At 43.3% G+C, this 16,147-nt stretch overlaps 4 protein-coding genes across 5 annotated transcripts; 1 reads left to right on the top strand and 3 right to left on the bottom strand.

Annotated features, from left to right (window-relative positions):
- Positions 1–101: 101 nt before the first annotated feature.
- LOC117642250 lies at positions 102–2,074 on the bottom strand. The gene is made up of 3 exons (XM_034380217.1): positions 1,844–2,074; positions 1,496–1,669; positions 102–1,153 (listed from the first exon to the last, which is right to left on the bottom strand). Exons 1-3 carry the CDS (start codon positions 1,886–1,888, stop codon positions 953–955), a joined length of 420 nt encoding a protein of 139 aa, XP_034236108.1. The 5' UTR covers positions 1,889–2,074; the 3' UTR covers positions 102–952.
- Positions 2,075–2,608: 534 nt separating this feature from the next.
- LOC117642145 (eukaryotic translation elongation factor 1 epsilon-1) lies at positions 2,609–3,776 on the bottom strand. The gene is made up of 4 exons (XM_034380031.1): positions 3,582–3,776; positions 3,301–3,501; positions 3,099–3,194; positions 2,609–2,961 (listed from the first exon to the last, which is right to left on the bottom strand). The coding sequence occupies exons 1-4, from the start codon at positions 3,663–3,665 to the stop codon at positions 2,833–2,835; spliced, it is 510 nt and encodes a 169-aa protein (XP_034235922.1). The 5' UTR covers positions 3,666–3,776; the 3' UTR covers positions 2,609–2,832.
- Positions 3,603–4,640, top strand: LOC117642146. The gene is made up of 3 exons (XM_034380032.1): positions 3,603–3,727; positions 3,838–4,257; positions 4,359–4,640. Exons 2-3 carry the CDS (start codon positions 3,957–3,959, stop codon positions 4,532–4,534), a joined length of 477 nt encoding a protein of 158 aa, XP_034235923.1. The 5' UTR covers positions 3,603–3,727; positions 3,838–3,956; the 3' UTR covers positions 4,535–4,640.
- Positions 4,604–16,138, bottom strand: LOC117642144 (guanine nucleotide exchange factor subunit Rich). 2 transcript variants are annotated; one of them, XM_034380029.1, is made up of 25 exons: positions 15,877–16,017; positions 15,411–15,518; positions 15,145–15,297; positions 14,844–15,024; positions 14,631–14,764; positions 14,219–14,269; positions 13,636–13,727; positions 13,279–13,552; positions 13,036–13,182; positions 12,690–12,941; positions 12,234–12,603; positions 11,917–12,146; positions 11,147–11,372; positions 10,943–11,052; positions 10,729–10,860; positions 10,406–10,645; positions 10,210–10,324; positions 9,998–10,131; positions 9,727–9,920; positions 9,352–9,623; positions 9,048–9,266; positions 8,782–8,971; positions 8,490–8,678; positions 8,199–8,394; positions 4,604–8,074 (listed from the first exon to the last, which is right to left on the bottom strand). In XM_034380029.1, the coding sequence occupies exons 1-25, from the start codon at positions 16,015–16,017 to the stop codon at positions 7,817–7,819; spliced, it is 4,608 nt and encodes a 1,535-aa protein (XP_034235920.1). In that variant the 3' UTR covers positions 4,604–7,816. The 2 variants fall into 2 exon arrangements, with proteins under 2 accessions (XP_034235920.1, XP_034235921.1); XM_034380030.1 differs by lacking the exon at positions 14,219–14,269 and having other exon boundaries at positions 15,877–16,138.
- Between the last annotated feature and the right edge of the window lie 9 nt (positions 16,139–16,147).

The following is a 16,147-nucleotide window of genomic DNA, read 5'->3' as shown; positions in this document are numbered from 1 at the left end:
ATCCTCACGGCGCTCCGTGCGGCAGTTTTGCACATTTGAGCAGACAGGCTGCGTCTTGTGTGGATGGGCGATGAGGAAATGACAGAAATGAGACAGAAACGGTGTGAGGAAGACGACAACTGTATTTGCTAGAACCTGGCTGGAGGCCTCCCCAGCAACAATACAACAAACTTACAAAAATTAACACATCATCATATTGTTTAGCACAATGTTGAGCTATCTCTATGGATACAGTACTCGAAAGGAAACCGACACGTCGAGCCGTGCCGAGCCGGAGGCAGTAAGGGGTTAGGGCAGTGGATAAATTATTGAACGTGAGAAATTGCAACCGTCTCCTAGCCGCATTTCAAGTGTTGCCAGTGGCAGGTAACTTCGTTTGCTAGCAGGCATGGCCCGAATAAAGTGGCACGTTGCTGCCTCTTTGGTACTGGCAACACTGCCTGCATCTCTTTCTGTCTTTCTGTCCTCTCGGCAAAGATCAGACCGACAGCAGGTTGGTGCCGAACAACGGTGCTATGGTCGTTCTGTCCCTCTCGCACTCATGGGGCGTTCCGCAGGGGTGCGAGAGAGCGAGAGCGCCGAAAACACAGCGCAGCATCGCTTTGCTGTTGTCATCGAAACAGTCCGAGCGCTTAGAAGACATGAGCGCCTGAGACCGACAACTCCATCACCCACAGGCACAGTGGGCCAGATGACCGGCGCCTGCGGCCAAAGCTCTAGACGCGTTTTGAGCTCCAGAGGCGCTAAATGGGACGTGAACCGTGCATGTGACCACCACTAATTGACTCCTCGTTCAGAGAGCAATCCATGGGTGGGGTAACACGTCCGGTTCGAGTCCCATTGAGCGACTCTGGAGCTCAAAACGCGTCCGGGATTTCGACCGCCTCCACCAGTCTTCTGGCACCCTGTGCCGGCTGTCAGGGCCTTCGGGTCCCTTCGGGTTCCTTCGGGTTCAGGCCCCCGCGGCCGAGGCGGGCGCGGCGGCGGCAGAGCCTCCCCAGCCGGGCTGCGTCCAGATGTAGCCCGTGCCCGTCACCGTGCAGTACGCGTTGTAGTAGCGGCCCGGCGACCGGCAGTAGGACCACTGCGGGCACTTGCAGCGGAACTGCGTCTGGAACTCCTCCTTGCAGATCTCGTTCCACCAGCAGGCGCGCTGGAACATCCAAGCAGGGGGGGGTCACGCGCAAGAAGAAGAGCCCTGGCCCCTCGCAGCCCCAGCAGACTGATTCCCAGAGTCGTTCACGTCGCTCTGTCTCTCTCGCACCTATACTGGGCGCTCCATGAGTGCGAGAGAGACAGCGACGAAAACGAAGCGCGGACCGGTTCGCGCTGGTTCGCGCTGCAGCCATCGATCTGCCAGTGCCGTCCGCCCCCACGGCCCCTCGGCCGCGTCCTCCCAGTCCCAGTTGCAGCCGCCCGCTGCAGCGCGTCCCCGCGGCCCCGGGCGGGGTAGGGCGGGGTGGGTGGCGGCGCGGCGTGGCGGCGCCTCACTCACCTCTGTCAAGTAGCCGCGCACGGATTGATCGTTGTAGCTGCGCTTGGCGACGATGGCCGCGGCGTCCGCGCTGGTGGGGGCGTGGAGCAGCAGCAGCACCAGGGACAGCAGTGGCAGCAACAGGGCCAGGCACCCGTCCAGCCCCTTGGCGCGCGGCCACACGCACGCCGCGGACTGCGGACAACGCCATGACGGGGTTATGTAGTGCTGCGCACTCATTCCGAGAGTCGTGTTCGTCGCTCTGTCTCTCTCGCAGTCGCGAGGCGTCCCGCGTAGGTGCGAGGGGGACAGCGACGAAAACGACTCTCGGGATCAGTCTGCAGGTGCGCGGCGCGCGCAAGGACTCACCTTCCCCGCGGGCCTCGGCGAGGTCGCCGCTGCGGCCGCGGTCATGGCGGCCCGGCGTCGAAGTCGCGGCTAGCGAGGGACTCCGGCCTGCTCCGGTTCGTGCTGTCCGAGGCGGAGCGCGGGGTCCGCGACGAGCCGCGCAGCGTTTCCTCTCCTCGCGTGTCCGGGCGGCGTGCTGCGCGTCGGGCCAGGCGTCGGCCCCGTTTGGCGAGGCGAGGCGCGGCCCTGCTGCTACACTGCTCGGGGGAGGACGCGGGCAGCACTGCCTTGGCGGGCCGAGGGGCCGCGGGGCCGCGGGGGCGCGGGCGGCCGAGGGGATGCGGGATGCTGGAGGCTGTGCAGCGAGGATCCAAGGAGGGGGTGCGTTGCTAGGCGACCGGACCGGGCCCTCCCCGCGGCGCCGCGCCAGCCTGGCCAGGGCCCAGGCCCGCCAGGGTTGCGTTGGGGTAGTTGGGCCCAGCCCCCCCCCCCCCCCCCCCCGGGGGGGCCTCGCCAAGCGTGCGATCGGAGAGTACCTACTCACTGCGAACAGAGCGGAGTACCTGTGGGGTGGCGACGCCCTATAGCGTGCCTGACAAGGGGTGAAGGCGGAGTATGACGTCACCGCGACCCAATGAGGCTCGCGGGGTCCAGCGGGCGCACTGTGTCGTTGCCGGCCCAGGGTGCACGGCGGCACGGCTGGCGTAGGCCAGGAAGAGGTTCAAAAAATTAAAATGAAAATCAATATGGTGACATGATGTTTTTATGAATAAAGGAAACAAGTACTAGACTTCAATTTAATCTTTTATTGTGCACTTTGCATAATATCTTGACGGTGCGTTTTCCACAAATTTCAGAATCTTTCTTCGCTTAGTATTAATTTAATGTTTTGACCTCGTGTGCCCACCTAATTTTGTGTCTGGGCCAAGAATTTCTTACTGTTTGCCCTTATTACTTCATGGATTCCACAGGTTTTCACAAATTTGATAAATAATAAACTTAAGGCTGATTCAATACAAGAGAGTTCTACTGAAAGTTACAGACGCATTAGAACCACGGATATTATTGTCTTGCTGCAAATTATTGTACCATCGGGAAAGATGAACGAACTGCTCCTTCTCTTGGAATGTGAAGTTACTCTGAAACAAAATGCAGAAACAAAGTGATTGTCAAAACACAATTATAATAAAATAAATGAAAATACATCAAAGCATTATCAGTAAATTTAATTGAAACCTATACCATGACACACGACATGGAAAAGTGCTTAACTTACCACAGTTTTGAATAAGAGATGGTAAAGGACTATGTCAGCCAGAGACTTAAAATTGCCAGCAATATAAGTTCGATCCGCCAAAGTGGCATTAACATCCTGTAAAGATAAGAAAATAATAATAATCTCTGGTGGACAGAGGATAACAACATGACACAAGTGTCAAGTAATATACAATCTTAGGAAAAAAAACAACAGGCCTTACCTTTAAAATTTGCTTGGAAACATGAGGTACATCTACATAATTGGCGCTAGATGCAGCGTAATCCATCCATTGGCGGACTAGTGCTTGTTCTTCCAAGGTGTTACCAAGCAACTGTTTATTGTTTGTCTTAGCAAGAGTGACAAGTGAGGAAGAAAATCCAGGCACACTGCCATCGTGAGTTTTGTGTTGCAAAACAGGAATCTGCAAAAGAGTTCAATAGAACCCTAAGTACCCAGAAATAATACTAACAGGAATGCTAAATAAGAAAACGCAATACACACTTTCTTCACATCAACTGAATTGGACTTTGTTACTTTAATGCTACTGCATATTTTGTTGAAGTTTTCAATATTACACTGGACCATATTGACTATGAGGAAGATATTTCAAGACGTTGACAAAGCTTTCTAACCTCCTTGCCAACAAGGTTCGTTTGTGTTTTCTGCTAGGAGAGTAAGCAGTGTGTTAGATAAGGCGGTGACATGAGGCGGCGGTGCTGCTGTCGTCTGCTCTTGTTGATATTTTTATTTTTCGCAGGTGGCCGGTGGGTGCCGGTACAATCAGAAAGTTACACACAGCCTGCCTGTAGGAGAGAGAGAGTTTTGATTTGAAAATAATCTCTGAAAGCAGAAAGCTCCTCCAGCACTGATACAACAATGACGTTTGATGTGGTTGTGTCTCAAGAAGCGCCACTCAAAATATTAGCCAAAGACCTTCGAACACTAGCTGTGAACCAGGCCAAAGGATTCCCTTGGAGAATCAAGTTTGCCCCTGATAATTTGATCAGACGCACTGTGGTTGTTGAATTTAGCCAGGTCTGGCTTCAGGGTTCTATTAAGAGCTGTAGTGGTGATGGAGACGTCTTGACGATCAACGATGGCAGTGGAGACATTCGTGTGACAAAGTGCTCCAGGGCTCCAGGGTTCCAGGGGCCCCAGAGCTTAAGTTTAAGTTCAGGTATTATTAAGTTTTGTATGTATTTTTGTTAGAGGACGAGACTGCTCTCTCTTTTCCAGCTGGTTTTGCCATCTAGTTGTTAACAACAAGTATCTTTCTAGGTTCGTACTGGGCAATTCACGCCTGTGTAAAACTACCCTTCAAGTCTCCTCCCGAAGTTGAAGCAGTCAAGCTCATGCAAATTTTGGAGACAAGAAGTGAGGCTAAAAGCATGTGGCCCTTGGAGGTTCAAGAACTTACCGACCTCCTCAGGGGCAAAGTCACCTTTAATATGTGATTTTACTAAATGTAACTTTTGAATGAAGCATGATTCTGAACAGGAAGTTTTTATAAGAACAACACAAAATTAAAGTGTCTTGAAAAATATATTTTGTTTAAGATTCGCTTGCAAGAGTTCTTGATTGGTACATTCTCAGGGTTTTGGTCGAATGGTACAATGCAGCAGAAGCAGATCCATTGTAATATATGAGTGATCACACATGTGATGCTAATTAGCTTTAAAATTTTAAGACAGACTAAATATAAGTACTTGGTTATTTGACCAGCTGATTGTAATACGATCATTTAAAGCACTATTTTAATACAGTAGTCATAGCTTCAAGATTATGCAAACACAAACCCACAGCTACAGTTAAAGTGCAAGAAAGAATTAACACAGAATGGATAGAGGTTTGATTGACCAGCCATCTTTGTCAAGCACTTGTAAGAAAGAATTTAAAAGTGTGTTAATACAACACAGGTGGTAGTATAGATGAAATGGGGTGATAAGTCACCTGTATCATCACAACTTTAACAAAACAAGATAAAGACAAACTGAGGCAGCTATCATGAAGCATCAAATTATTTATGCCAATCTGATCAGTCAAATTACAGTCTAGATAAAATATCAACAAAATCTAAATCATAACAGAAATTCTACATGTGGTAATTCATATTGTATGCAACTTTTAGCAAACTTTGGTTCAGAAACAGAGCAAAGCAAAGCACACACAACTAATCCAGACCTGAATTTCGTCCGGCGAAATCAGTACAGAGTATATAATAATACAAAGCAACACAATAATTAAAAATTTTGATGTCATCTACATCAAATAAACAATAAAAGTATTTACAGATAAAACAGGATAAATTATTCTTAATAAGATATTATCACAAAACTTTACAATGGAATAGGCATGTCAATGTTTTAGGTAGGAAAATGTACAAGACACAAATTTCAGTCAACTTCATATGACAAAATATAAAAACAAAAGATTGCCTAGATCCTCTTTGTAAAACAAAAGAATTAAGTTCAAAGACATACAGTTGGATCAAAGGGCAAGACACTGACTTAAAACAAAAATACAAAATCAGAGCAATCTTGCCAATGTAATGGCTCAGATCCTGCAGAATTCAAAACATCATGATTTTGTACTGCACACTAAGTCCACATAATGACGAAAGCATCACATGAGTTAAAGCCAGTGCGCACTATTCGCTGCTATCTCTTTCCCTTTGGCAGTTATATCTGAGTTATGAGAAACAACATAATAAGTAGGTGATAACACATAAAGCTGTTATTTTCCCTAACAAAGGCACATTAAGCACTTAAAAAAACAATTCAGAGTGCTTTGTGACACAAGACTTCTGTTTCATGAGTATTACATGCAAACTGCTGCAGAAAGTGAACAAAAATTCATTTACATATGTTTGTACTATCTACAGTTCATACAACCTCATTGGCACAATATCATCAATCCATATACAATGGAAATTTTGAAATTACAATTTATTATCGTTAAGAAGGGGCCATGAGTTATACATAGAGAGGGACACAAAATTAACAATGAGCACACAAAGAGGAAAATTATGAGAAGTGAGCAGTCTTAACTTGCAGTTTCATTCTGAGTTTCAGTACTACGATAATGTCTTAGTCCACAGTTCAGACCAATCACACGCTTGCACATCTATGTTGCAAATGTGCTTTGCTGTCAATCACAGCTCATTCTCCAACACTTCACACACGTGTCGCCATGTAAAAAAATCTCACAATTATATAAATAGTGCATCAAAAGAAGACTTGGTGCAAAACTGAAATGTTTATCTATAGTTAATTTACCCCATATCAAGAAGGACACCTAACAATGCACAAATACACCAATACAAGTCAGATTACCTGCTATATTGTTCCCACTCCCATAGAAATTAATACAGCACAGGCTCTGAATGAAATATTATTGCTAGTAATTTCAGAAAAATCTGGGATGGATGGAATGGATAAACAAAAGCCTTACTTCAAAGCAAAGCCAACCTTCAAAATATACACAGACACATTTACATCTTCAGCATTTAAAAAAACCCCAAAACAACAAATCTCATTTTCCATGGGATTTTATTTGAGCAGCAATGCATTACGTAACTAATTGAATTGAATATGTACAGACAGAGCAGTGGTTTGAAAGGGAGGGTAAAACACCACCAGAAAGCACCATTAAAATAGGGGGGAAATTTTAGAAAAAAGGCACTTGGACATATTGCAGTCCTGAAAACGATGCCACAAAAAGTTCTACAAATTTGTGGTGCCTAAAAACTCAAATGAGAAAATTTGAGCAGAATAAGTAGGGGGTCTTTTGGGGGACGGCTTCTAGTACATTTAGTATTATTAATAACAACTGAATGTTCGTCTAACAAGGGTGTTCACTCACTGGCCATGGTCTGTAGTTTTAGAATTTGAGAGCCAAAGTACACTAAAAGGGATTAAATTTAATAATTACAGTTTTGAGGACAGAGGACGGCCTTCTACTGGAGTTTGAAAACGCCAAACAAACTAAGGGGCATCTTTTCTTCCTTTGTGAAGGAGCATAATACTAGCCTTCGACCTAAACCCAATCTCAAAAGGAGAGCTCTGTTGTAACAATAAGGCACATTCATCACACCACAATAACAAACATTCTGAGCATAATACACCTGGTCTCAAGAAGAGACAGCAAATAAAGTAAAGCAAAGAGCGAGTGCCGTTCCTTCATACACATTCTTTGCATATAACTAGTTGCTATTATTTAGTTTTATAAACTTCATGGCACATTTTCCAAATTTTAGGTAAGTTTTAAGTAATGTTAATATATAAACAGCTACTGTAACACCTGAAATAGGCAGTATTGTCAAGAAATTGAATATATGATGCATGCAATTTATGTACACAACTTCGCGCACATGTTCTAAACTATGTTCATCATACATCATACGCAAATGCACCACATCTGGCCCAAAATAAATGCTCTGCATTAGAGAAACTTTAGTTTGGATGGAAATGTGATGTTAGTGCTTCTTGAGATATACTTTTAAACAGCAAATACATAGAAATGTGCTGTTGAGCAAATGAATACCTTGATTAAATATTCTGCAGCCATTAGACATGCTGTAGCCCAATGCTGAGGATGACTGATAATTGCAATTATAACAACATGGTAGCAGGAGTGAATACTCCATATTAGCAGAGCATATTGTTTTCCTTTAACCTAGATCCAAAAGTGTATTGACCTATCCATGCCTGACCAGAAGATTTTCAGAAACACTCTACCTATGAAATGATACAACCCGCCTCAGCTTCTGGCTTTGCCTCAAGGGGCAGTGGGTACGAGTCATCTCCCTTTCCAACATCAACACCCTCTTGAACAATATCAACCCCACTTTCTTGAGCAGAAACTCCAGAGCTAGGGCAAGGGCCCGTGGTGACTGTTGACGAACTGCTGGCTGTATCAGATCGGGGTCGGCTACTACTTGGTGTCACCACAGCACGCTCCACTTTGGCCAAAGACACCTCAGAATTGTAACATTCCTAAAATAATAAACAGAAATTGTAAAAAATAAAGGACTTTTATTTTAATGTTTCAAAATTAGAATTAAGGAAGAGAAGAGGTTGGGACCATTGAAAGAAGGAAATACATAAACTTAATACATACCTGATTGGCGCTATCATCAATAGGGTAAGCATTATTAGAAGTAGGTGGTGGAGTCCCTTGCAACAAACTCTGTTGATGCAGTTGTTGATGAAGTTGAAACTGCTGGAGTTGGTGTTGTTGCTGTTTACTAGTCATTAACTTTGTGAGAACTCCAACTTGGCCCTGAATTGCCATCATGAACGGTTTATACCCCAGGCTGCAAAAATGAATTAACACAAATGTGTTTTAAAATTCTCCACGGAAATAAGGATAATACTTGTGAAAAAACTTCACAGTTTCTTGCACACCCACCATTCTGTGTTACTCCAACTTGTGAGTGTAGTAATGGTATCCCGCAGTCGAAGCACACAAGTGTATGACTGGGATGGGGCACGTGCAGCAGCTGTTGTTCGGACAACTGCCATGGCATCATGAAGTAAAATAGCTAAAATCAAAGCCCACTCAAGACACCCAGCTTCTGTCATCAATTGAAGGAGATATCTGAAAGGAAATAATGACAATAGTAATGAATAGAATGAATTAAAGCTTGGACAGACGATTCAATCATATAATATACTGCCACAGATTTCAAATAAATCATTACCTCAACTGAACTTCAGATTTCTGTGAACCTTTATTGGATGATTCAGTGTTTAATTGCTCAAGGGTGCTAGTCATGTCTGCAGCAGCATGACTCCATGTACCGCTGGCATCATCTGGAGAGTATTGCCCTCTCTCTCGTTCTTTTTCATCTCCCCAGTACGAGCTTTCCTCACTAACAATGCTTCGATCATCTGTAAAATAAAATTAAAACATAACACAGATGATGAAGCTTTTGAAACATCAAACCTATGCACCTATAATGCATACCTGCAATGGTGTGAGGAACAAGCCTCGCTTCCTCGATGCAACTTGGACTAGTGAGGTACTCGGAGTAGTTGTGAGGAAGAAGTCTATTAGGGACCCCAGACTGGCTCATGTAACCACTATCACCTATCCGACTGCCACTTCCTAAATTTCCAACAACACCTGTCGGTAAGCTGGTGACGTCGATGCTGAGAGACTGCAAATGCTCCTCTGTGAGAATACCTGCAAAAATAAGACCATGGATACTGCACGGGCCACACACAATGTATGGGAAAAGTTAGTCGACATGAGGGGAACTTGCTCGTACTCGACTTGTTCCTGTCCAGGCAATGCGCCAGGGGAGACAGCACTGCTGGGTGGGGCCAGCTGAAGTCGGAGTGCAGCTGCTGCAGCGAGGCCACCGGGTCGTCCACGCGGGCCGCCCTGTCGCGCTCTCGCGCCAGCCACGCCACGAGGTGGAAGTCGAGCCGCGCGGCAAAGCGACCCAAGTCAGCCAAACGGCGCGCCGAGAGCAACCGGCGAGCGTGCCTCTGGAGAATCACGTCCATGAAAAACTCTTCCGCAGAGCCAGAGATATCCCTGCGCAACAGAAAAGATATTCGTCATGTTTGTACATATCTTACATGGTTGGAATGTTTATTTATTCTGTTCACATGATACAGGTTTATTAGGCAAACATTACCTTGAGTCTCCTCTTCCAGTGGGAACAGATTTCTTACGACGCAGAGGTACAGCTACTCCTGGCGTGGGAGCTGGAGCTCCTGGGAGTCCTTTCAAAATGCTGTCACGCCGTAAAGGTAACAAATTGCTTCCCTCCTTTGATCCTACATCAAGTTTGGGCGTAAGGGTAGTGCTGAAACTGCGCCCTCTTGAGAGCTGCAAAATATTACATGAATTAGCAATTAATAAAATAACAAGATGAAACCAATAAGACCAATAAGATAGATATTTACATGCATGGTGCCAAGAACAAGGGTAAGGTCCTCTTGACTTGGACTGAGAGGAGGAGACTGCGGACTTAAACCATAGCGCAGAGTGGGGCCTGGTAGGACAAAGGATGCTCGTGGAGACTCCACATCATTGGGGTCTGTAAACAAATAAGACACAAAGTAAATACAATGCCACACGAGCATTCCTTTATAAAGTCAAGAGCAAAAATACTTGCCAATGGCTCTTAAAAATCGAACTAAATCCTTAGAAAGCTCCCAGTGACAGTTTTCAAGAGCTGCATCTAACAGAAGTGTAGCATATTGCCGACTTACGGATGATGGCTCCAGATTCTAGAAAATGGGACAATTAATAAAACACTTGCCATTTGTAAAATTATTCTGATCTGATTCTCTCTTGAATTTGAAAATTACCTGAAGTATAATTAAATATGAAGCAGCAGTATCAAGCTGCCTTCTAGCCAAACACTCTTGAAAGAGGTCTTTGGGTTTGCCTGCAGCAGCAAAAAGGTACGGCCATAATGCAATTTCAGTTTTCCTTGCACAATGAGCAACTGTTTCTAAGTAGACTGGGAACTCTTGAATGAACTCAACTACACTAGGCAACAAAGCATCAGGAATAGGTTGTTTGCTTGTTGCTTCCTCCTCCAAAACCTACCCACAAATGAAAGAGACATGAAATGAATAGGCATGTAAAAGGTGGAAAAAAGCAACAATTAACAACAATTGTAGAATACCTCATGAAGGAGTAGTTCTAATGAGTGAGGAAAATATGGCAGTGCCGTACAACTTCTGGCGATTTCCCATGCATGGTAACCCAAGTTGCGCCTTATAAGTTGACGTAGAATTTGATGGAGATAAACTTGGCTCTAATGGAGGAATGATCATCAAGATGAGTTACAAGAAGCAAAATTAAAATGAGCCAAAACGATAAGATGAATGTTTCCTTACAGTTCGCTCTAAAACACAAAATGGAAGAGAAAATGGACTCTTTTGGTCTGACGTGTAAAGAAGAGTGTCATTTTCAACTCCTAGGAGAATAGCATCTTCAAACAGTATAGCTGCAAAAAGAACATTAAAAAACAAAACAATAAAATTTTTAGAGAATGAGAGAAATTTTGCCAAGAAAAGAAGGGTACTGAAATCATAGTTTACCTAAAGGATAAATCCGAAGATGGAAGGGAAGCATAATTCGTTTTGCCATGAAACTATGTTGGTTGTCTTTAGATCTTGGAAACAGTGGTAACCACACTCTCATTCCATGGGCTCCACAAAACAGCCACAAAGCCTCTGTGAGATGTGGCTTTTCTATAACACTTCGGTTAGGCACCCAAACATGCTCAACACAAGAAGCCAAAACAGTGGGTGGAGTGCAATGAAACTGTAAAATAAGAGAGGCAGATATTAGAATATAATAAAAAAAATGAGGTAACATTATCAACAACCCTCAAATAAACAAACAGAATAGAATAAACATTTTTTGGAAAAAGAGAAACAAAAAATGAACTTTGCGAGGCTGATTGGTATGATAAGATGGCTGAACAAATTGGTTGAATGTCCAATTGAAAAACAGGATGCACTGGTTTTATATCATGAAAGTATATCTATTTGTATGAAATCGCTCTGCCATTAGAAAGCATGAGGAAAAACAGAAAGCAACGAATGGTGCATGCAAAACAACTTGTCTGTGCACACCTCAGAAACAACAGGGCCAACATATCATCAGCTTATCTTACCAATAAACCTTTTTGAGGATGTGTAACACTGAAGCAACATTGTTGGCAAATACTTGGAAAAAAATTCAAACTGTTCTGAAATCAATTGCTAATTAACTACCATTTCTGCTGACTTTATTGCAGTGAGGCAGAGAAAACCCGCTAAGCCAAATGAAACTCTTTTCAAACTGTGGAGGAATGAGTACTCACCAGCTCATCACTGTGAGGTGTGCGGGGATCTATTCTTCCATGTTCTCTTTGGACCATTAGCAACCTCCCACTTACATTCATAACAATACTTTCCATCTGCTGAGTGTTTTGCTGGCTCCTTCCTGACTCAGTACGAAGAGGAGTGAGAGCAAGAGATACAACACAAGCAGGATGCACACAAAGAGCGCTGATGTCTATCATTTGAAGAGCTGTGACATCAACTGAAGCACCTGAAGGAAAAAGAAAGTTCAAAATTTATTTGGTATTTCATGCAAAACTTTTTCAAGCCTAATAATTTTACAGAGGTAAGAGCTTACCAGAGCTGGCATTGTCCTTAGTGGAAAGGGCATAAATCGAAACTCGGGCATCAGAGCAGAATGTCACTAGGCGGTCCTGAAGTATATTCAGTAACAAAGCCTGGGCAGGTAGTTTAGTTACAGTTGCGAAAGAATTATCAAGTTTCGAATCTCTAGGATACAGACGTAGTTGGTCACAGTCTGATGCAACACTGTATGCAGCAAGAACGATATAAGAGCCCCACCACAATAACCCCCCTGATACAATGATGTCTCTTTCTTGACTTTCACTTCCAAATAGCTTCCATCTACGTGTTCCCACAGAATACAATGCCAGACCTGCTCGACCGGCAACTGCTAAGTGCTCTCCAGAAAGATCCATGGCAGTGTACTGTCAACAAACAAATAAATTTGCTTTTACAACAGCAATTACATAAAATTAAAAACCAAATACTGTATGAAAAAAAATATACTAACTCGAATGGGCCAATTTGCAGCTGAATATGTTGAGGGCAAAGGCACAACAACCCACTGTTTGGTTCCCATCAACTGACTGTTGTTGCTTATACCTTTGCTAGAGTTAACAGGAGTTTCAGTAAATGACAAACCAGAACCTGGCACAAACAATGATTCATCTCCTGAAGATTTTTTGGGGCTAGGCAAGCCGGTAGCACCCAGGTTTATATACAGTTTGTCTTCCCCTTGAAGGTACAGGTGATTTAAGTGTCCCTAAAAACAAACAATGGATAAATTAGTCGATTTGTTTGTTAGGATTTTAGGAAAAGGAGCAAGAGGGAATTGTGATTTGTCCAGTATGCATTACCATGCAAGGATTGACAGTTAGTGCACTTTTCACAAAGTCTAGGAGAACAACTGCATCTGATGGCTGTTCAAGACCATCATCACCACCTAGATCTTTATCAGGAAATCGACGAACCATCCATAATTGGTATCCTTCTGCACTCCACTCCTGTAGTAAATGCCAGAAATAATGAAAAACTTGTAAAATTATCAGAATTTGATTTTGAAAAAAAATGAGCATACTGGAAGAAAAATTGCAACTAACCATGCTCTGAATATTTAAAAGGCTTGCACTTGCTGACTCACTGTGCAAGCCATAGTCCCAGCCCAAGGAGCACAACAAAAGGGCTCCAAAGGTGCTCCACAAAGAAAGGCCCCCATTGGCCCAGGCCATTGCCACACAGCGTCCATCAGGAGTCCATCGAATGCAGCGAACTCTTCCTGGGCACCCAGGGTAGTCTTTAGGTGAGAGCACCATTTCATGAGTGACTTCCAATCCGCCAGTGGTTTCATCAACGCAACACACAACAGCTTGCGAGCTAAAAGAAGAGAGAGAGAGAAAGTAATTAAAATGTCATAAATTAGTAGTAAACTGATGAAATGATCCAGGCATGTTTCTTACTTTTTCCTTCCATAGGCTATTAGTCGATATTTGTGATTGACAGCAGCACATGTCGCGTCATCAATATTCTGCGCCCAAATCCCTTGCACTTGCTGCAAAAGTAACATAAAAATTAGAGACAGTACTTTACTTTTCAATAGTGGAAAATGGATTGTAAATTGTTCTCTGTCTTTCCCTTGCAAATTTACTTAGTGATTAAACTTGACTATTTTATTTATTTTTTAATTTGTAAAGTGCTACTTTATTATTAAAATTTGAAATTTTCCAATAACAATTTTACAGTGACAAGTAAAAAATGGTAAACAGAGTTTGGCGAATGACAGATAACGACAACACATTTAGGACGAGGAAAATTGGCACAGTTGAAAAGCACAGCTACCAAAATAGGCCAAGTGTGGAAAAATAAGCAAAAGAGACCAGTCATAGGATATGGATGACAAACAAGGTCTCCAGGATATTGCATCTGTAGTACAGCTGCAGGCATAAAATAAATCCACCCTCAATGCAGAGGACAGTACAGGCTCCATAAAAAACAAAAGGGAAAAGACACCAAGCAACTAACAAGCCCGAAATACAGTCTTACCCTCCTTCTTTCAAAATTGGCAGAATTATTTTCCTCTTCGTTTGGGGTCACCTGTGTTAAAAAGACACAGCAACTAAAGCATAATACGTACTACATTAGATGCAAGCTTATGCGGAAGTATGCCTCAGGTGGAGAATATTCTTAATATACTCTGGTGAGGACAACTTACACATGTAGCAACCCAAAGATAGTGTAGTGCAACACAAAACAAACTAAGTAGTCAAAGTAAGCAGCAGGTAAACGTAGGATAAGCAAGGTTTCCTTCAGTGCAGATCGGGGAACCACTCAAACTGAAACGGTGCACAGCACACTGACAGCTAATTCTCTCACAGGTGCGAACAAAAACTCACAATTCACCACGAAACTAGAAATTCTGGGAAACACATGAACACAGATAGACCTTGCTACTTACATTGGGGTCAAATTTAAGAGTTGAGGCGGTCAGGAATGCAGCTCTTCCATCATTAAGAACCACAGCAAATCCTCCCACAAGAGGTGAATAATCAATGCTAACAACATAGGTGTTGGCCTCAACAATCGGTATTGCTGAGAGAAGAGAGAGACAAAGTTAAAATGGATAACAATAGGAAGGAACAGGTCAGTAGTTACATAACAGTCTCCAAACCTTTGGAAACTTGTTGATCTATGCAAAAGGGTATTCTTCGAAGGTCCAAATTGTAATCTCGATTCTGGGAACCATCCCAGCGATAGCGTAGAATGTGGCTTTGAGAAGTCGCTACCATCAACTCATCTCGTATACAAGCAATACATGTTAAGGCACCGTCGAAGACACTAATTTCTTGTTCCTGCCACAATTAGAGTAGAGTTAAACATATGAGATTCAAAGCCCACAGTCATGGTATACAACCATAGAAATTTGAGTCCAAAAATGGACAAACTAATACAATAAAGGGCAATCTTCTTACCAATGTTAGCAAAAGTGGTGGAATGGATTCTTGAAGAAACAATTCTGCACTGTCTCTCCTAAGGCTAGGCACAGGTGAATCAATTTGCTCGTACAGCCCTTTTTGGTCAGGTCGCACACCAAGGTGGTACAGTAGTATATAACCACCAGATGTCTGCAAAAATACACAATCCATCAATGTTTCAATTCAAGATTTATTTGAAAAATGACCAGATGAAATACTTTTACACTCTGTGCTCCAATTTTGAATGGAGAAGAGTTACTTACAATGACCGCAAGCATACTGGAATCTGGTCTCCATTCCACAGATTCGTTGCTGCCGATGGCTTGCACTGACTCTCCAGGCCGCCGATGCGACACGATCGGGAGACATGGCTGTTTAATTGAAAAAACAGTGGGTAAGAAATAAACACGGACAACTGAAGAAATTGCTGAACCAACATAAAATGAAACCCGCAACAGTATGCCCTACTCACGAGTAATAATGATAGTACATTGACATTCAAGTATTTAAGATTGAGACTGACTTATGAAACACGCAACCCCAAAAAACATACAAAACCAAGGGTTGGGGAGGCAGAGAGAGTGGGAGAGCAACAACATAACCTGAATATAGAAATTACATTCTCTGTTGCCAAAGATCAAAACTAATGATAGTACGACTCAGATGAGTTAAGAAGAAAGACATTGTCAAATTTTTATTCTAAAATGACAAGTAATAATCCAATGTTACCTTGCAAAACCAAATTGACAGAGAATCGTCTGTCAAAATAGCAAAGAGAATCTTGTCCCTGTTACATATTACTTGGCGAATAGAACATTGACCTTGTTGAGGGAAACTTAAGACCCTAGGCCATCCTATGGGGAAGTACATCGTTTCTGATAGGTGATAGAGCTCACATCATTCACAGATTAAAGTATAAACAGCCAGGCTAGCATAAAATCTGACAATAACACGTCCTGCTGATCTTGGCCATGTTACACAGTTTGCAATCGTGAGAATA

The sequence above is a fragment of the Thrips palmi genome, unplaced genomic scaffold (assembly GCF_012932325.1).
Source record: "Thrips palmi isolate BJ-2018 unplaced genomic scaffold, TpBJ-2018v1 HiC_scaffold_16, whole genome shotgun sequence".
Taxonomy (NCBI): Eukaryota; Metazoa; Arthropoda; class Insecta; order Thysanoptera; family Thripidae; genus Thrips; species Thrips palmi.
This window is presented reverse-complemented; position numbering and strand designations above follow the sequence as displayed.